Here is a 21,341-nt window from a genome sequence, read left to right on the forward strand (position 1 = left end):
AGGTATATGAGTTCAGTCCCTGGTCAGGGAACTAAGATCTCACATACCTTGGGGGCAACTAAGCCTGCGTGCTGCAACTAAGAACCAAAGCAACCAAATAATAAAAAAAATTTTTTTTAAATGTGCCAACACCTCCAACGTTCCTGATTTATTAAGGCTGGAATGGGGGATTCAAGAATTGGCATTTCTAACAATTTATTGGGTGATGCTACTAATGCAGAGAATCATTGCACAGACCAAAAAAGCTGGCTACTGACTCAGCCTCTACCACCCACATGATCTGACTTAGCCGATAATACTTGAGCTATTAACCTTGGCTGCCCCAGCCCTAGCAGAGTTGTGGAAATATACTTCTACTGAACTAGGCTCCAATTTAATCTAGTGGGATCATTTTCTCACTCACTATGGGAGTGTCTGAAACTTGATCCTGTTTTAGTTGAACTATTCATGAAGCTTCTGAGTTCAGTGTGGGAGTGGGGAAGGGGAGAGAGCCACAACCACTCTCTTTTTTTAAGAAGGGGTTGATGAAAAGAGGAGAGGCTGCCAAGAGATGTGCTTGAGTAGGAGGAGACTGCCCAGCCAACATCCAGCCTTGGATATCACTCTCTCAAAAGGTAAATACTCATATGGCCCTCCCTGGTAAAGTTTTTATGGGAATAATTCCAACAATTCTTCTGAGTTTAATAACACTTTTCTGCAAGCTTGGGGAACACTGGGGAAATAAAGAGCCTTTTTTTTTTTTTCATTAGTGTTTCTTTTGAAAAGTGAAACATATCTTAAAGGGGATATCTTGGGGATAGTCTTATTTTGGGGCGGGGGATCCTCTGTTAGTCCTATTAACTAGAGGATGTCTTTGATTTTAGAGATTATAGTAAGAAAGCTTCATTATCGTATTTCTTCACAATCACCTTTCCTTTCAGACTAAACTTACGGCCAGGAAAAAATCTGGGTCTTTTTACATTTAGTTTTTTTTTTTTTTTTTTTTAAGAAACATGCGGCACTACAGATGGGAAAAATTAAGTGACTTGAGAACACAAGGAAAGGAAATGGTAATTGATCTTTCTGGAAAGTGTTAAGTGAAAGAGGAACTGACATTGCTACAGATTCGTGAATAAGTACTGTTGTTCTGTTGCCCACTTCAGCAGGACCTAATTTTACACAAGCCAGTAGATTCATGCCCTCTTTTTCCCTATTCTAGGGAGCAGTGCTACTAGTCAACTCAAACAAAACAGGAACCTTAAGAGCCACTGTGAAAGATTCTAGGGCAGGTCTTCTGTCTGGAAAACAGATTTTGAGTTTTATCTGCCGTTTGTATTTGTCAAGAAAAGCCATCTTATCCAGGAGATTTCAGAAGAATGTATGCGGTGCTAAGTTGCTTCAGTCAAGTCCAACTCTGTGCGACCCTATGGACTGTACCCCATCAGACTCTTCTGTCCATGGAGATTCTCCAGGCCAGAATACTGGAGTGGGTTGACATGCCCTCCTCCTGGGGATCTTTCTGACCCAGGAATGGAGCCCGCATCTGTTATGTCTCCTGCATTGGCAGGCGGGTTCTTTACCACAAGTGCCACCCGGGAAGCCCTGTGGAAACTAAGTCTCCAATATATAAGTCTCCAATAATTTCTTGTGATTTTTTTTTTTTCCATTCTAAAAACTTTAAACCTAATTTTGTATTAAAAATCTTGTAGTGACTAAACAGGGCTTCCCAGGTGGCGCTAGTGGTAAAGAACCCACCTGCCAGTGCAGGAGACATAAGAGACGTGGGTTTCATAGGTCAGGAAGATCCCCTGGAGAAGGGAATGGCTACCCACTGCAGTATTCTTGCCTGGAGAATCCCATAGACAGAGGAGCCTGGTAGGCTACAGTCCAGGGTCGCAAAGAATTGAACACGACTGAAGCGACTTAATGCAGGCGGCACCAGTGGCTAAACAACCACATTCTTTTCTTAACGACAGATCTCCAATTTGTGTAAACTTCAGGCCGTATAAAACCTGGATCAGATCCTTACATCTGAAAATACGAGCCAAGAACCAAGACATTATCACCCTATTTCTTTTCTCTTTTCAGCAAGAATGTGTTTTACTTTTTCTTTTTTTTGTCTTCACTGGGTCTTCGCCGCTGCTCGTGGGCTTTCTCTAGTTGCAGTATGCCAGCTTCTCACTGGGACGGCTTCTCTTGTTGCCAAGCTCAGGCTATAGGGCACGGGAGCTTCAGTAGTTGTGGTACCGAGCTTAGTTGCCCGTCGACGTGTAATCTTTCCAGACTGGGTATTGAACCTGTGTCCCCTGTGTTGGCAGACAGAGTCTCAAACACTGGATCACCAGGGAAGTCCCTATTCTACTTTGCAAGGGAGAGAGAGGAAAGATATAAGCCTAATAGAAGCAAAATTCATTTATTGGAATATGGCAGCTATGAGTGAGAGTTTGAAGAGAACTTCGATTCAAAGTTCAGGAATTCAGATTTAATTAGAGGAGAAGGAGAATCCAAGATAATGTTTTCCAATTTCCAAATATTGAAGATTTTCCATCTCTCTGAAGCATACAAGGTTGTTTGCAAACTGTCCTCTGCCTGAAATTCTCTCATCTCTTGTGACTATTACAAGTTCTAATTGTAACCATTCCATCTGTGGTTCCTCGACCTCTTTCCTCCACCATAAATGCTAACATTCCCTTGTTTCTAATTCTCCTTCAACCATCTCATCTACTCCTATGATTTCAACTGTCCTATCCTTGGGTGACTCTTAACTCCAAAGATCTTGCTCTTCTTTACCCTTGAACTTCAGTCCCATGTTTCTGCTTCCTGAGCATGCCACACCAGTACCTTTAAATTCACCCTACTCCCAGGGACTTTGCAAGAACGTCTAGAAGTTAGTGCAACAAGGTTACTTTTAAAGGTTCCTTCCAACTGTGAAATTCTACAACTTTATACCTTTCATTTTTATGTATTGTGATCTCCACCATACTGAAATAAACAGTAGTTCCACAAAAGTTCCCATGTTCCCTGTCTCTATCACTGTTCCTTCATTGGGCGTGTACCTTCCTTACTCCAAATTGAGCCTGGTCATCACTTGTAGAAAGATTTCTATGACTGATCTTACCTTAGCTGAGTTTGTTAACCAGACAAGTGTCATCCTATCCATTCTCTTCACCCAAGAGAAGCAGAGTGTTCCTTCTGACACTGGGGTCTCCACGTTAACAAATATTTCCTAGTCGGTGTGGTGTGTGCCTGCCAAATTCTTCAGTTATGTCCGATTCTTTGCAACCCCATGGACTGTAGCCTGCCAGGCTTCTCTGTCCATTCTTGCCTGGACTGGAATTTTCCAGGTAGGAATACTGGAGTGGGTTGCCATTCCCTTCTCCAGGGGTCTTCCCAACCCAGGGACCAAACCCATGTTTCTTATGTCTCCTGCATTGGCAGACGGATTCTTTACCATTAGCACCACCTGGGTGTGGGCACTATGTTAATCAATGCTGTGAGAAATCACAAAAAAACACAAAACTTTCAGATTTTTGCCCTTTAGAAGTTCATATCAATGAAAGACTTTAGGTTAATTGCTCTCACACACCCTCCATCTTCCTGCCAGTCTAATATTTCTACAACAACCATCTAATGGTATAATTTCCATGCTTAAAAGCTTTTTGATGACTCCCCACTGATTGCAAAGCTGAATCCAGAGTCTTTAATGTGCCATACAAGGGCCCAGGTGAACTTGCCTAGGCTGCTTATTCAATGGGAGAATATATCTCAGGCACTTAGCGAACATTTACTGTTTCTCAAACATACTATGCTGTCCTCTCTTCTCCTGTCCTGCTTCTCCCCTTCTCCATCTTGATCAGCTTGAAGAGTGAGTTGCTCAGCTGTGTCCAACTCTCTGTGACCCGCATGACCCCATGGACTATAGTCCATCAGGTTCCTCTGTCCATGGGCTTTCCCAGGCAAGAATACTGGTGCGTGTTGCCATTACCCATTCCAGGAGATCTTCCTAACCCAGGAATCAAACCTGTGTTTCCTTCATTGCAGTCAGATTCTTTACTGTGTGAGCTACCAGGAGCTACTCATTCTCAGGCCTCAATTCAATTAAGGTATGTGTCTCTTCAGTGAAATTTTCCTGACTCTTCCCCTTGGGTTCCTTTCACATCTTTACCAGCAGATTACTTTGGAATGATTTCTTTACATTCAGTAAGTATATATTTTTGTTTATTTTTCTCTTAACTTTATAAAATGGAGACGGTTTATACAGTATATAAAATCATAGCTAGGAATCTGTGACAAGGAGAACAAATGATAGGAAAGACACAAGTCTCTTGAAATGCAATTGAGAGGAGAAGTTGGAAAATTAATAAACTATCCAGACTGTAAGGGGTCTAGTGAGTACCAGAGTGAAATAGTATGGATTTTTTGAGAGAATATGGACTTTTTGATGAATAAAGAGAAGGTATATGCCTCCACATGTAATGAGACATTAAAGAAATATATCTAGAAAATGACATTTGAGGTATATACAAGTGGATAAAGACACTGACAAGGTACTAAAAATACAATGAAATTGGTTTTCTCACTACAACTCAATTATCAGCAAGTACGTATTAAATAGCTGGTAAATGCCAGGATGCATTTCCCATTCCAGTTACAAAAATTCAAGAGAAGAGCGTTGGCCCAGCTGGGATGCTTACCCCAGACCACTTAACTGAGACAGTCAGCAAGGTGGGGCCGTGTCAGAACACGGTAGCTCCCCTAATAGCCATCTGGTGGACAGGAGTGGAAATGTCAGGCGACAATTTCAGAGAGGCCTGCTACTGTTTGTTTTGGTGTTTATCACTTCACCTGTGTCATAGTTGTATGGATATGTCTTATTTCCCATATCAGACTGTAAGTTTTCTAAAGACAGAAATCAGGCCTTATCATATATCTTTTTATGCCCACAGGTCCTAGTTTTTGTGCTTTATTTGTTAAATAGTAAATGATGCATTGAAGTTAAATTGAAAGTTAATAGAGTTTGCATAGTAATAGAGAGGGACCTGTTTGTAATCTCTAGTTCCCAAAGCACACAAGTCTGTAGATAAAATAAAGTAACAAGAGCAATGATAAAAAAAGTTCTTGACTCTCCCATATCCTTGGACTGACGTTTGAGTGAACTCAGTGTCAAAAAACACAGCGTCTCAGAGATTGTATTGTCAGAATCTTACCTCCTCTCTGACTCTAGCTAAACTCAGAACCTAGACTAGCTCTTCCCTTAGAATGAATTTTTCACCAGGAAAGTGTCAAGTTAAAAATAAACCAGGGGGCTGGAAGACACATTTCCAATCATCATAAAGATTTGTTTTGACACTTAATTTCTGTGAAACACACAGCCTAAGCTTAAATTGTAACCCTTTCTTCAAGTCATATAATACATTGAATATCTATTATGTTCTTAGCACCAAATGAACTGTATATAACCCTGAGTAGTTTCAGTGCTTTGAAGTGTGGACCTTCTTATCTTCCCCTTTCTGTTGATGTTACACACTATCAATACTGTACAACTGTAATATGGGGAAAACTTGCTCTATAACTCCACTTAACTGAAAAATTAAAACAGCAATGACTTCCAGATACTCCATAGCAAGAGAAAGGGTGCAAGAAATGAGGAACATAGTAAACCCAGGGAGGATAATAACAGTAAACACTTACATAGCAGTTGTTATGTGCCAGGCACTGTGCTATCTTCTACATATTTATTTAATCTTAGCATCTACATCATAGGGTTATTGTATTATTATCCCCATTTTACCGATGAAGAAACCAAGGTTCTGAAAATTTAAGTAACTTGCTTAGGATCAGCAAGCTTTGTTAGAGCCAGGATCCAAATCCAGATGGACTGACTGCAGAACCCATGTTTTCCACTACCATGTTATATTTCATGATCGCCATTGAATTGTTCTCACTGGGGGTTGACTTATATAGAAGGAATACCCTTTGCCCTTCCAAAACCAAGAACTGTACGGACCATCAACAGTTTCTAATGAGCTCTCTCTAAACTGTTCCCTTTTTGGCTCTTCAAACACACAGTGATCTCTGGAGCCAATGAGTACTGTATCCCAAAGAACTTTTTGTTTCTTTCTTTTTTTTATTTATTTTTGTCTGTGCTGGGTCTTTGTTGCTGCACATGACGTGTTTCTAGTTGCGGTGAACAGGGGCTATTCTTCATTGCGGTGCACAGACTTCTCACTGCGGTGGCTTCTCGTGGAGCGAAAGCTCCGAGCGAAGGCTCCGGGTGCTGGGGTTTCAGTCGTTGCAGCACGTGGGCTCAGTAGTGGCACACGGTCTTCGTTGCTCCACAGCATGTGGAATCTTCCAGACCAGGGATCGAACCTGTGTCCCCTGCAGTGGCAGGCTGATTCTTAACCACTGCACCACCAGGAAAGTCCAGAACTTTTTGATTTCTGATAGCATATTTGCAGTGCAAGATAGTCAAACCGAATACTTTAACCCACCACTTCTCAAAAATGTGTATAATACTTGATACATTGAAAAGAAGACATGTAATATATTTTAGTTATGAAATACAATAATAACTGAACCATCTCAGTGCATTTACCTGAGTGTTCTTTCCTTTAGATCATCTGCCTGCCTCCCTCCCAGAAGTAATCATTACCATGAATCTATATCACTTACTCCTTGGCTTTTTCCTTTTCAGTTTTTGGCCACATGCCTGGTCTGAGACAGTGAAAGTACCTAGTCCTAACCACTGGACTGCCAGGGAATTCCCTCCTTTGCTTTTTCAGAAGTAAATTTATCACATATGTGTGCATTCCTAAATTATGTATTGTTATTGTAAAAAGTGCTTTGTTTGTTTTGAGATTTATAAAAATAATATAATAATGTATGCTGCTGCTGCTGCTGCTGCTAAGTCACTTCAGTTGTGTCTGACTCTGTGTGACCCCATAGACGGCAGCCCACTAGGCTCCCCCGTCCCTGGAATTCTCCAGGCATGAACACTGGAATGGGTTGCCATTTCCTTCTCCAATGCATGAAAGTGAAAAGTGAAAGTGAAGTCACTCAGTCATGTCCTACTCTTAGCGACCCCATGGACTACAGCCCACCAGGCTCCTCCGTCCATGGGATTTTCCAGGCAAGAGTGCTGGAGTGGGGTGCCATTGTCTTCTCCGTAACGTATGCAGTTTTCTGTAATTTGCTTCTATCACTCACTAGTATGTTTCTAAGAATCACCCATGTTATTGAATGCAACTCTAGTTTGTTCACTCTTTCTTTTCACTACTTTATAGTATTTACTGTGACTATGCCACAATTTATGTGATAATTCTCCAGGCTGTGGTCATTTGAGCTGTTCAACTTTTGCTTTTGTGTACAATACTGCAGGAGCAATCTTCTTTTAATTTTCCTGGTGTATATACAGGAGTGGACTTGGGGGGGAGTTGGGTTGTAGTGAATATGTACATTCAACTTTACTAGATAATGCTAAATGGTTTTCTACAGGGGATTTTTATCAGTCTGTACTCTGATATTACTGATGGGGAGTGTATAAGAACTTTGAATGAGTTACATCCTTGCCAACACTTTGCATTATCAGACTTCTTAATGTCTACCAATCTAGTGGATAAAAAAATAATGTCAATGATTACTAGTGAAATTGAACACATTTTCATGAATTTTTTACCTTTCATGTTTATTTTTTTTAATGCCAGTTCATGGCTTTTGCTAATTTTCCCCTTGAGTTATTTGTCCTTTACTTACTCAGTTGGAGGAGTTGGTCTGCTAACTTGGATATTAACCCTTTTTTAGAAATATGTTTCTCCAAGTTTGTGGTTTGTGTTTTTACTTACTTTATGGTGTCTGAACGGATCAGGAGTTCTTAATTCTAAAGTTAAACTCATGCGTCTTTTAAAATATATGGTGTACCATTTGTGTCTTATTGAAGAGATCTTTTCCTATCCTGAGGTCATAAAAACATTCTATATTTTCTTCTAAAGTTTTTTTCTTTTTCTTTTTTTTTAAGAATTTGTCTTTCTTTTACTTTTAGCTGCACTGAAATCTCTGCTGCTGTGCTAGGACTTCCTCTAATTGCAGCAATCAGGGATTACTCTCTGGTTGCAGTATGTGGGCTTCTCACCGCAGTGGTTTCTCTTGTTGCAGAGAACAGGTTCTAGGCACACAGGCTTCAGTAGTTGTGGCCCGTGAGCGTAGTTGCTTCACCCCGTGCAGAACCTTCCCAAACCAGGGATTGAGCTCATGCCCCCTGCACTGGCTGACAGATTCTTACCCACTGTACCACCAAGGAAGTCCTAAGGGTTTTAAAGTTTGCTCTTGACATGTAACTATAGATGTGTGTTTTTTTTTTTTTAATGGACATCTTATTTTCCAGTATCCCTTATTAAACAGGCCATTCTTTTTCTGTCAACAGTGCTCATTCTGCTCGAAGTCAAGTATCCCTAAATGTGCAGTTTGTTTCTGGGCTTTCTAGTCTCTTCAAATGGTCTATTATCTATACCTGCACATATATCCCACTGTCAAAAATACTATAGCTCTGTAATAAACCTTAATAACTGATACGGGAAATCTCTCCACCATATTCTTTCTCTTCAGAATGTCTTTTTAATTCTTGTACCTGTGAGCTCCCATGTACACTTAAGAAAAACAGTCTGAGTTTTCTCAAAAACCTTGATGGAATTTTGTTGGAGTTATATTGCCTCTATAAGTAAATTTGAGGAGAATTAACAACTTAATCATGTGGAATTCATAAATATCATGTATCTCTCTATTTACTTTGTTCAGTCATTATGTTGTGTCCGACTCTTTGCAGCCCCATGAACTGCAGCATGCCAGACTTCACCGTCCCTCACTATCTCCCTGAGTTTGCTCAATCTCATGTGTCCATTGAGTCAATGATGCCATCCAACCATCTTATCCTCTGTTGCAGCCTTCTCCTCTTGCCTTCAATCTTTCCCAACATTAGGGTCTTTTCCAGTGAAATGGCTCTTCGCATCAGGTGGCCAAAGAATTGGAGCTTCAACTTCAGCATGAGTCCTTCCAGTGAATATTCAGGGTTGATATCCTTTAAGATTGACTGCTTTGATTTTCTTGCCATCCAAGGGACTCAAAAGTCTTCTCCAACACCACAGTTTGAAATCATCAGTTCTTTGGTGCTCAGCCTTCTTTATGGTCCAATTCTCACATACACACATGACTAGAGGAAAAACCATAGCTTTGTCAGTAAAGTGTTGTCTCAGATTTTTAATACGCTGTCTAGGTTTGTTATATATTTTTATGCTACTGTAAATAATGTCCTTTTTTTTTTTTGGTGTGCCACACGGCTTGCAGGATCTTACTTCCCTGACCAGTGATTGAACCAGGACCACAGCAGGGAAAGCTCTGAGTCTTAACTACTGGACCACCAAGGAGTTCCCAATGACCCTTTTAAATTAAATGGTCTTTTAAAAATTACATTTGCTTATTGTTTGTTACTGGCATTTACATATGTAACTGACTTGTGTATCTCATCCAAACACCTTGCTAAACTACTTATTTCTCATATTTTCTGTAGACTATTCTGTAGGAAATAATATCAGTGAATAATGAATATTTTTGTTTCTTCATTTTAAATCCTTGTTTTTTTCTTTATCTTATTTTACTGCTCTGATTAGAACCTCCAGAATGATGTTGAATAAATTAAAGGTAATGAACCTCTTTGTCTTGTTCCTGATTTTAAAAGGAAAATCTTTCAACTTTTCACCATTATCTGGATGTTTGCTCTACATTTTTTTGTTAATACCCTTAATTGGGTTAAAACTATTCTTTTCTACCCCTATTTTGCTAAGAATATTAATGTAGGTGCTTTTTTAGTATTGAAATTTATCAAATGCTTTTTCTGCAACAACTGTGGTATTCATATGGCTTATATACATAGCATGCTTCTACTTCTGGGATAAACTCAGCTTGGTATCTATATACATCAAGGCTTATTTGCAGAGACCAGAAACCATTCTAGCTATTCTCAGCAGAAAGGAATTTAATAAATGGAATTAGGATATTTTTAGTTTCACATGACCAAAAATAAAACCTCAAACCCAACTCAAATGAGATTAAACAATATACGGAAAAGTACAAATTTGCTAAATGTTGGACGCATGTTCTATGAATCAAGCTTATTCACCATATGAAGCAAATATTCTGTATTTCACCAATTTCTGTCTAGCTGACCTATCAATGATTGAGAAGAATATTGTGATTATCCACAATAATGGCAAGTTTTATCAATTTCTCCCTGTAGTCCTATTGTTTATTTACCCTGAGACTATTTTATTAGGTATATGCAATTTAGAACTGTTACATCTTCCTACTGAATTTCACACTTCATTATAATCTGTTAATCCTCTGTTCCCTAATAATGCTTCTGGTCTTAAGGTCTATTTTGTCTGATATTAATACAGCACCTCAATTTTGTTTTGGTGAGTATTTACCTAGTACACTTTTTACTTCCAATCTTTCCATGCCTTTAAATTTTAGGTGAATCTCTTAGAACAGCACATAGCTGAATTGGGACCAAGACCAAAAATTAGATGTTTGGCATTTTTTGTCTGCTCAATATCCAAACCTCCTTCTTACTTGAGAGAAATGCTCCTTTATGTGAGTCTATGAGAGACAGAACTTCATTTTCACTACAGTACCTAGAGATAATGAATATTCCCTCTCCTACCCCCGTGGTGGCTAAGGTGCTGGTGCGTGACTCAGCCTTGACCAGTCGGATGCTCCAGCCAGGGTCTGGAATATCAAGTGACACAAGGATGACACAATTTATAATTCAGGCATGGCAGGGACAGCAGTATCCAATGACAGTCGCAGCAGTCCTCAGCAACAGCCGTGTCCGGTGGTGGTGGCCAGTGGCCAGTGCCGACAGTGCCTTAACCAGACTTTTCCTGTGCTGACCTTGGTTATGATTCCCAGTGCCTGGCCTCCCTTGGTTTCTGCCAGTTTTATGGGACCAATTATCCTTCTCCTTGATTCTGGAAGTCACCTGGTCTCTTTAGAGTAAATACCTTTTGTGCTTAAGTAAGTGAAAGTCGGTCAATCGTGTCTGACACTTTGCAACCCCATGGACTGCAGCCCACGAGGCTCCTCTGTCCATGGAATTCTCCAGGCAAGAATACTAGAGTGGGTTGTCATTTCCTTCTCCAGGGGATCTTCTCGACCCAGGGATTGAACCCAGGTCTCCTGCATTCCAGGCAGATTCTTTACCATCTCAGCCACCAGGGAAGCTCTTGCTTAAGTAAAGGAGGCCCTGTTTTCATTACTTGCAAAGAAGAATCCTGACTGATATAAAATTGTTCTTTTGCCCTCTGGAATTGAGGAGGAGATAATATGAAGAGGGAATATGTGAAGTCTGGATTTTCTGTAGCCATTCTTGCTACCACAGAGAAGCTGGTCTGGGTATAAAATCAATGTAGAAAAAAGGATGAAAGTGAAAGTGAAAGTTGCTCAGTTGTGCCCAACTCTTTGCAACCCCATAGACTATACAGTCCATGGAATTCTCCAGGTCAGAATACTGGAGTGGGTAGCTGTTCCCTTCTCCAGGGGATCTTCCCAACCCAGGGATCAAACCCAGGTCTCCTGCATTGCAGGTGGATTCTTTACGAGCTGAGCCACCAGGGAAACCCAATGTAGAAGAAAGGTAGATATATGAAGGCAGAACTGTGAAAACACCTTGACTCTCTGGATCAAGCCCTACTTAAAGTTATCCTTACTCTGAACTTTAGTCTCATAAGTCAATAAACTTCATGTGTTGTTTAATCTCACTTAAGTGGACTTTTCTGTCACTTGCAACCAAACACATCCTACCTGATACCTTTCTACTCTGCCTTTGAAAAGGAATCCCTTCTTTGATTCTGCAATAGGCTCTTAGCTGCTGTTCTACTTCTTTGTTTCCTAGTTGAACTCCTCATAAATGATTTAAAATCTTGGTGTCTTCATTTCCTCACTGCATTTTGTTGTTTAATCCACGAAAGTCTAGACTCCTTCTTTATCACTCTGCTACCACCATTCTTTTAGATCAGCAACAGTCTTGTCCTTTCAATGCCACATTCTCAAACTCATTCATTCATTCAACCAACATTTTTACATGCTCACTTTTGCAAAGTATAGTACTATATCATTCATTGAACAGATACCTGTTGAACATCTAATACATCCCAGACTTTTAGGATAAAAACAAATTATATAGGGTCCTTAGTCTCATGTAGAATTACTATTTTATCAGAGAAGACAGAAATTAAAGTAATCTCAATAAACCATAGTGAATGTTACTAGAATATCTCCCTAGGAAATTGACATTTAAGCTAAGGCCTAAAAGTTGAATATATAGCCTAAAAGTTGAATATGGAAGGATGGGAGCTACAAAGATGATGTTAATGGAAAAGGCCTGGAGGCAAAGGAGGATCGTGCAAAACTCATAGAGTGGTGACAAGTCCAGCATTGCTGGGTAAAAAATGTACAAGGAAAAGAGTGGCAGAAACAAGGTAAGACAAAATCGTGGCCAGGCTTGGTAACCCAATGAAGACAGTAGGAAGATGCTGTAATATTTTAATCACAAGACTGATTAATTTACATTTATTAAAGATTGCTTTGTGGTTTGGAGGGGAATAAGAATGTTTTCAGAAAGTCAGAAAGTATTTGCAGGTGTTTGGCATTTGATGGCCTAGAGCACAATGGTGGCCATAGGGGTAAAGAAAAGGGAATGGATTTGAGACATATTTTGGAAGTAGGCCCAGAAGGATATTAACAGAGGTAGAGTGATATGCGCTAAGTCGCTTCAGTCGTGTCCAACTCTTTGCAACCCATGGACTGTAGCCTGCTAGGCTCCTCTGTCCAGGCAAGAATACTGGAGTGGGTTGCCATGCCCTCCTCCAGGGGATCTTCCTGACCCAGGGATCAAACCCAAGACTCATGTCACTTGTATTAGCAGGCAGGTTCTTTAACACTAGCACCACCTAGTGATAAGCAACTGAAATGTGGAACACAAAAATACACATGTCCTTGCTCTGAAAGCACTGTAGAAAGGATGACACACAAAGAATGTAATACATATATAAGTGAGATATATATCTTAAGATGGTACAAATATCTACCAATTTTCCCACATTTTCCAGGTACCAGATTAGTTTTTTCTCATCATCAGGGGACGACAGAGGACGAGATAATTGGATGGCATCACTGACTCAATGGACATGAGTTTGAGCAACCTCCAGGAGATAGTGGAGGACAGGGAAGACTGGCATGCTGCAGCCCATGGGATGGCAAAGAGCCAGACTTGACTGAGTGATTGAACAACAGCCTTGCAATTCTCTGCCAACGTACAGTTCTACCAATTATGAACACAATTCTTGATACTATTTCATGGAGCAATTTAGCTTCTCACAATGCCAACTAATTTTTGTTTTAATTTTTAAAATTTATTTATTTTTGGCTGTGCTGGGTCTTCATTGCTTTTCATGGGCTCTCTAGTTTCGGGGAGAAGGAGCTATGCTCTTCATTGCAGTGTGCAGGCTTCTCATTACAGTGGCTTCTCTTGTTGCAGAGCACGGGCTATAAGACACCAGTGCCTCAGTAGTTGTGGCTCAATAGTTGCAGCTCATGTGCTCTAGAACCAGGGTTCAGTAGTTGTGGCATATGAATGCAGTTGCTCCAGGGCATGTGGAATCTTCCCGGAACAGGGATTAAACCCACATTTCCTGAATTGTCAGGCAGACTCTTATCTATGGCACCACCAGGGAAGTCCCCAGCTAATCTTTTACAAAACAATATTTTAGGACTTCCCTGGTGGTCCAGTAGTTAAGACTCCACACTTCCACTGCAGGGAGCACAGGTTTGATCCCTCGTTGGGGAACTAAAAGCCCACATGCTGTCTGGTGCAGTCAAAACAAAACAAAAACAGTATTTTAGCTTTCTCTACATCTCTCCAAGGACTTCCCAGGTGGTGTTAGTGGCAAAGACCCCACCTGCCAACGCAGGAAACATAGGAGACGACGGTTTGATCCCTGGTTCAGGAAGATCCCCTAGAAGAGAGCATGGCAACACAATTCAGTATTCTTGCCTGAAAAATCCCATGGACAGAAGAGCTTGACGGGCTACAGCCCAAAGGGTCACAAGGAATCGGACAGAACTGAAGCGACTTAGCACTCACGCTTGCTCCTTGGAAGAAATGCTATGAAAAACCTAGACAGCTATTAGAAAGCAGAGACATTACTGTGCCAACAAAGGTCCATATAGTCAAAGTTATGGCTTTTCAGTAGTCATGTATGGATGTGAGAGTTGGATCATAAAGAAGGCTAAACACCAAAGAATTGATGCTTTTGAGCTGTGGTGTTGGAGAAGACTCTTGAGAGTCCCTTGAACTGCAAGGAGATCAAACCAGTCAATCCTAAAGGAAATCAAACCTGAATATTCATTGGAAGAAGGATTGATGCTGAAGCTGAAACTCCAATACTTTGGCCACCTGACACAAAGAGCCGACTCAGAAAAGACCTTGGTACTGGGAAAGACTGAAGGCAGGAGGAGAAGGGGAAGACAGAGGGCAAGATGCTTGGATGGCATCACTGACTCAATGGACATGAATTTGAGCAAGCTCCAGGAGATGGTGATGGACAGGGAAGCCTGGTGTGCTGCAGTCCATGGGGTCACAAAGAGTTGGACACAACTAAGCAACTGAACAACAACAGGCACACACGCACATCTCTCCAAAAGATCCAAACTATTTTTCAAAACAAATCTATTGGTATTTTTTTCTCTTTAGGCTTGGATATTGTTCAGGGCTCTTTCTATCCTTTTTCATGAGCTCCTCAGAAATTCTCTACTAGGGTTACCTAACTGCAGATCCCTTCAGGTCAATATTTCTACTCTGACTGGTCATTATAATGCTGAATCCAAGCTCACCTCCAGCCATTTTCTATTAAGTTAACTTCATCATAGCAGGAAGCCCTTTTGGCTTAGATCCTCTTTTATGTGACTCCCTAAAGCTGGTCCCTATCTGTAGTCCATACCTGGTCCACAAGAAAAAGAAAAAAAATTCCCCTCGGGACTTCCCTGGTGGTCCAGTGGCTAAGAACTTCAAGCTCCCAATGCTGGGGGCCCAGGTTTGAACCCCAGGCAGAGAACTAGATCCCACATGCCACAACTAAGACCCAGTCAAATAAATAAATGATAAAAAATGAATATATTTTAAAAATCCCCCTCAGTCAATACAATCTCAACTCTGCCTTCTTTTCTACTGCCACAGGCTGCTTTAGCCAATTTCTTTTCTTTCCTTTTTCAAATTTTATTTTATTACAGTTAGAACACTTAATGTGAGATCTACCTTTGTAACAAATTTTTAAGTGTACAATCAGTTCAGTTCAGTCGCTCAGTTGTGTCCAACTTTTTGCAACTCCATGGACTGCAGCATGCCAGGCTTCCCTGTCCATCACCAACTCCTGGAGTTTATTCAAATTCATGTCTATTGAGTCAGTGATGCCATCCAACCATCTCATCCTCTGTCATCCCCATCTCCTCCTGCCTTCAATCTTTCCAAGCATCAGGGTCTTTTCAAATGAGTCAGCTCTTCGAATCAGGTGGCCAAAGTAGTGGAGCTTCAGCTTCAGCGTCAGTCCTTTCGATGAATATTCAGGACTGATTTCCTTTAGGGTAGACTGGTTGGATCTCCTTGCAGTCCAAGGGACTCTCAAGAGTCTTCTCCAAAAAAAAAAAAAAAAAAAGAGTCTTCTCCAGCACTACAGTTCAAAAGTATCAATTCTTCAGCGCTCAACTTTTTTATAGCCCAGCTCTCACATCCATACATGACTACTGGAAAAACAGTAGCTCTGACTAGATGGACTTTGTTGGTAAAGTAATGTCTCTGCTTTTTAATATGCTATCTAGGTTGGTCATAACTTTCCTTCCAAGGAGTAAGCATCTTTTAATTTCTTGGCTGCTACAGCCACCATCCATTGATTTTGGAGCCCCCAAAAATAAAGTCTGTCACTGTTTTCATTATTTCCCCCTCTATTTGCCATGAAGTGATGGAACCAGATGCCATGATCTTAGTTTCCTGAGTGTTGAGTTTAAGCCAACTTTTTCACTCTGCTTTCACTTTCATCACGAGGCTCTTTAATTCTTCTTCACTTTCTGCCATAAGGGTAGTGTCATCTGCATATCTAAGTTATTGATATTTCTCCCAGTAATCTTGATTCCAGATTGTGCTTCATCCAGTCCAGCATTTCTTATGATGTATTCTGCATATAAGTTAAATAAGCTGGATGACAATATACAGCCTTGACATACTCCTTTCCCAATTTGGAACCAGTCTGTTGTTCCATGTCCAGTTCTAATTCTTGCTTCTTAACCTGCATTTCTCAGGAGGCAGGTCAAGTGGTCTTGTATTCCCATCTCTTTAAGAATTTCCCACAGTTTGTTGTGATCCACACAATCAAAGGCTTTGGCATAGTCAATAAAGCAGAAGTAGATGTCTTTCTAGAACTCTCTCGATTTTTCAATGATCCAGTGGATGTTGGCAATTTGATCTCTGGTTCCTCTGCATTTTCTAAGTCCAGCTTGAACATCTGGAAGTTCACGGTTCATGTACTGTTGAATCCTGGCTTGGGGAATTTTGAGCATTACTGTGCTAGCACGTGACATGAGTACAGTTTTGTGGTAGTTTGAGCATTCTTTGGCATTGCCAAAGAATTAAGTGTACAATAGATTATCATTAACTATACACACAATGTCTTACAGCAGATATCTAGAGCTTATTCCTCTTACTTCACTGAAACCTTATGTCTTATCTTTAGTAACTTTTCATGACTAATGATGTTGAGCATCTTTTCATGTGCTTTTTGGCCATTTGTAAATCTTCCTTAGAGAAATATCTATTCAGATCCTTTGCCTAATTTTTAATTGAGTTATTTGTCTTCTTATTATTTAGTTGTAAAAATACTTTAGATATTCTAAATACAAGTCCCTTATCAGATATAAGATTTTCAAACAATTTTTCCTGTTGTAAAAATACTTTAGATATTCTAAATACAAGTCCCTTATCAGATATAAGATTTTCAAACAATTTTTCCTGTTGTGTGGGTTCTTTTCACTTTCTTGATTGTGTCCTTTGAAGCTCAAGAGTTTTAAATTTTGAAGAAGTCCAATTTATCTTTTTTTCTCTTATCGCCTGTCATATCTAAAAATCCTTTGCCAAATCCAATGTTATGAAAATTTATTCCTTTTTTTCTGAATTTTTTGGTTTTAGCTCTTACATTTGGGTCTTTGATCTATTTTGAGTTAATATTTATATATGGTGTGAAGTAAGGGTCTAACTTCAATCTTTTGCATATGACTATCTAGTTTTCCAGGCTTCCCAGGTGGCTCAGTGGGTAAAGAATTCCCTTGCAGTGCAGGAGACACAGGAGAGGTGGATTCAATCCTTGAGTCAGGAAGATCCCCTGGAGGAGGGCATGGCAACCGACTCCAGTATTTTGCCTGGAGAATCCCATGGACAGAGGCGTCCTGGCGGGTTACAATCCATAGGGTCACAAAGAGTCAGAGATGACTGAAGTGACTGAGCACGCATGCACATCCAGTTTTCCAAGTACCATTTGTTTTCTTTCCTTATGAATGGTGTTGACACTCTTCTCAAAAATCAGTTGACAATACATATATATTTATTTCTGTACTCTCAATTCTATTCCAATGATGTGTATGTCTATTCTTATGCCAATACTACACTATCTTAATGACTGTAGCTTTATGGTGAGTTTTGAAATTGAGAAGAGAGAGTCCTCTGACTTTCTTTTCAGTATTGTTTTGATGGTGGACTTAATAACTGAAATTGATCACTTCTGGGACATACCCGATTTTTTGTTAAGAGATAGGAATGACAGCACAAACATAGTGATTAGAAAAAATAAGACAATTTTATGCTCATACCTAGTAAGTTAAGACACCACAATAAATTAATTACAGTTAGTACTCAGAATTTGAAAAAATATTAGAGAATGGTTTGCACTTAACACAGAATTGGGGTGTTCAAGACAATTGTACTGGGATTTAACAGAGCAAGGATGCCCCATTTGTTTTCTGAGTTACACATATTTTTCATGTCTTGCCTTGGAGTATTTCACCTACTTTTGCATATGTTTATATCTTGAAGGTCATCTATACTAATGTTATCAGTTTCATATGTGTGTGAATGTGTCTGTGTTTGTCGCTCAGTCATGTCCGACTCTTTGTGACCCTATAGACTGTAGCTCTCCAGGCTCCTCTGTCCTTGGAGTTCTCCAGGCAAGAATACTTGAGTGGGTAGATTTCCTGCTCCAGGGGATCTTCCTCACCCAGGGATGAAACCCAGGTCTCCCATATTGCAGGCAGATTCTTTACTGTCTGAGTAAAGGGAAGGAAGACCTATCAGTTTCATGAGTACCTCTTAAATAAATCTTGCTAATTTTTTTTGGAAACCCTCTTTGGTTTCAACATAACAGTGTTAAGAAAATACATACATAAAGGGGTGCGTTGGGTTAGGAGATTGGTATTGACACATATACACTATCATGTGCAAAATAGATAGCTAGTGGAAACCTGCAGTGTAACACAGGGAACTCAGCTTGGTGCTCTGTAATGACCTAGAGGGGTGGGATGAGGGGTGGGGGGCAATGGAAGGGAGGCCCAAGAGGGAGGGGATATGCAGTGCAATGCAGAGCTCAGTCCTGCCTTACTCTTCAAAACCCCATGGACTGTAGCCCACCAGGCTCCTCTGTCCATGGAATTTTTCAGTAATACTGGAGTGGGTTGACTGATTCACTTCGTTGTATAGCAGAAATCAACACAACATTATAAAGCAACTATACCCCAAGCTACTAGGGCTCCCCTAGTAGCTCAGATGGTAAAGCATCCGACTGCAACGCAGGAAACCCAGGTTCAATCCCTGGGTCGGGAAGATCCCCTGGAGAAGGAAATGGCAACCCACTCCAGTATCCTTGCCTGGAAAATCCCATGGACAGAAGAGCCTGGCGGGCTACAGTCCATGGGGTCACAAAGAGTCGGACATGGCTGAGCAACTAACACATACCCCAATTTAAAAAATTACATACATACAAATATAAGCCAATAAACTTGTTTTATCCTCTTTTGTCTAGGAATATGACAAATCTGAAGATATTCCTGAGGAAGTAGCTACAGTTGGACAAGGGTAAAGAGGTGTGTGTTCCCATGGATGATTCAAGCCTGTCCAGTAGTGTCGATGTAGACAAAGGCTTTGCCATTGCCTTTGTTGTTCTTCTGTTTCTCTTCCTAATAGTGATGATTTTTCGGTGTGCCAAGTTGGTGAAGAATCCCTATGAGGCCAGCTCTACAGCTACAGAACCATCTCTGAGCTGAAGTATGAAAAAACCTGATAGACTTCCCTTCACAGATTTGAAATCTCTTACACAGACATTTATGAAACAGACTGTTTATTACTCCACCTCCCTATTCCTCAGCCTCCTCCCCCTTGCATTCCACAATAGGCACATGAGGGTGAGTTGAGAATAATAATAGGGGTGAAACACAAGTTAGTCTGTATTGTTCTATTCAGGGAAATAGTTACCAAAGCGAGGCTGAGACAGGTTGAACTTATCTTTTAAAATAAAGCCATGAGGGGCTTCCCCAGTGGCTTGGTGGTGAAGAATCAGCCAGCTAATGCAGAAGAGGTGGGTTTGACCCCTGGTCTGTGAAGATCCCACATGCCGCGGAGCACCTAAGCCCAAGCACCACAACTACTGAGCCTCTGCTCTAGAACCCAGGAACCACAACTACTGAAGCCTGGCCACCCTAGAGCCTATCCTCCACTGCAAGAGAAGCCACCACAGTAAGAAACCCGCACACAGTAACTGGAGAGTAGCCCCCTCTAACTGCAACTAAAGAAAAACCCACACAGCAACAAAGACCCAGCATAGCCAAAAACAAAAGAATAAATAAATTAATTAAAAAATAAGGCCATGGATTTCAATCCTCCAATATCTAATATTCTTAAGATAATTAGACAGTTGGCCATAATTTTATGAGGTAATGTAATATAATATCATGATGCTTGGTAAGGTGCATCTAAAACCTGATGCCTGGTGAGGTGTATCTAAGCCCTCCTAGAGGTGGTCTTAGGATGTCCCTTTAGTTATGCAAATATAAGGCCAGCAGGAACCAGTTATCCTATGATAAGAATCTAACAGGACCTTTTTAGTGTATGAAGCTTAGTAAAAGCTGATGCCCTTCTCAAGTGGGCAGAGTTCTGTGGTAGAGGGGAACTAATTTGTCTTGGGTAACCCTTTAACCTCCCTCAGCCTACATTTCCTCACTTACGAAATAACATCTAGTGAGTTGAAAAGGAGCCCTCAAAATGATATGTCCATGTCCTTATCCCTGAAATCCATGAACATGACCTTATTTGGAAAGATGGTCTTTGCAGATGTAAAGTTAAGGATTTCAAGATGAATTCAACCTGGATTAGTGAGTAAGCCCTAAATCCTATGACAAATGTCTTTATGAAAGACAGAAGAGAAGACACACACACAGAGCGGAAAAGATCATGTGAAAATGAAAGCAGAGATTGGAGTTATGCAACCATAGCTAAAGAATCCTTGCCTGGAACCATCAGAAGCTGGAAGAGGCAAAAAAGTTTTCCCTCCAGAGCCTTTGGAGGGAGTGTGCCCTACCAACACCTTGTGGACTTCTAGCCTTCGGAAATCTGAGAGAATAAATTTCTGTTGTTTTAAGCCACCTAGTTTGTGATAATTTGTTATGGCGGTCACAGGAAACTAATATATAATACATGATGATAAGTGTCACAATCACCATCCTAGGGACTTTTTAAGAGAAAAGAGAAGGAAATCATAACTCCATCTCTCCAAAGTCTGAAGTTATGGAAATTTGGTAGAGTGAACTACGGCTAACTGAAAGGAAAGTCCGTAAGAGAGTTCACTAGAGGGACTTCCCTGGTGGTCCAGTGGTTAGGAATCCGCCTTGCAATGCAGGAGACATGGGTTCTGTCCCTGGTCCAGGAACTAAGATCCCCCATGCTGCAGGGCACTAAGTCTGTGTGCCACAACTAGAGAGTCCATCTACCTCAGAGAAAGATCGCTCATGATGCAACTAAAATCTGTTGCAATAAATAAATTAACTAAAATTTTTTTCTTATCATTCTTTGTCACGCTTTTCCATACTGTCCTCTTTAGAAGTCACTATGTGCGGGTCACACTTCAGAAGCATAAAGTTACTTTCTCTTTTTTAAAAAAATTAATTTTCTAATTGGAGGAAAATTCCTTTACAAGGTGTTGGTTGCTGTTGTACAATAATGTGAA

At 40.5% G+C, this 21,341-nt stretch overlaps 1 protein-coding gene across 2 annotated transcripts; it reads left to right on the forward strand.

The window, feature by feature from the left end:
* Positions 1–433: 433 nt before the first annotated feature.
* On the forward strand, positions 434–20,687 carry CTXND2 (cortexin domain containing 2). 2 transcript variants are annotated; one of them, XR_006265371.1, is made up of 3 exons: positions 434–614; positions 4,021–4,082; positions 9,319–9,507. XR_006265371.1 is itself a non-coding variant. In XM_043446574.1 (2 exons), the coding sequence occupies exon 2, from the start codon at positions 19,219–19,221 to the stop codon at positions 19,384–19,386; it is 168 nt and encodes a 55-aa protein (XP_043302509.1). In that variant the 5' UTR covers positions 434–614; positions 19,146–19,218; the 3' UTR covers positions 19,387–20,687. The 2 variants fall into 2 exon arrangements, 1 of the variants encoding a protein (XP_043302509.1); XM_043446574.1 differs by lacking the exons at positions 4,021–4,082; positions 9,319–9,507 and adding an exon at positions 19,146–20,687.
* Positions 20,688–21,341: the final 654 nt, after the last annotated feature.

Source organism: Cervus canadensis, chromosome 2, assembly GCF_019320065.1.
Source record: "Cervus canadensis isolate Bull #8, Minnesota chromosome 2, ASM1932006v1, whole genome shotgun sequence".
NCBI lineage: Eukaryota > Metazoa > Chordata > Mammalia > Artiodactyla > Cervidae > Cervus > Cervus canadensis.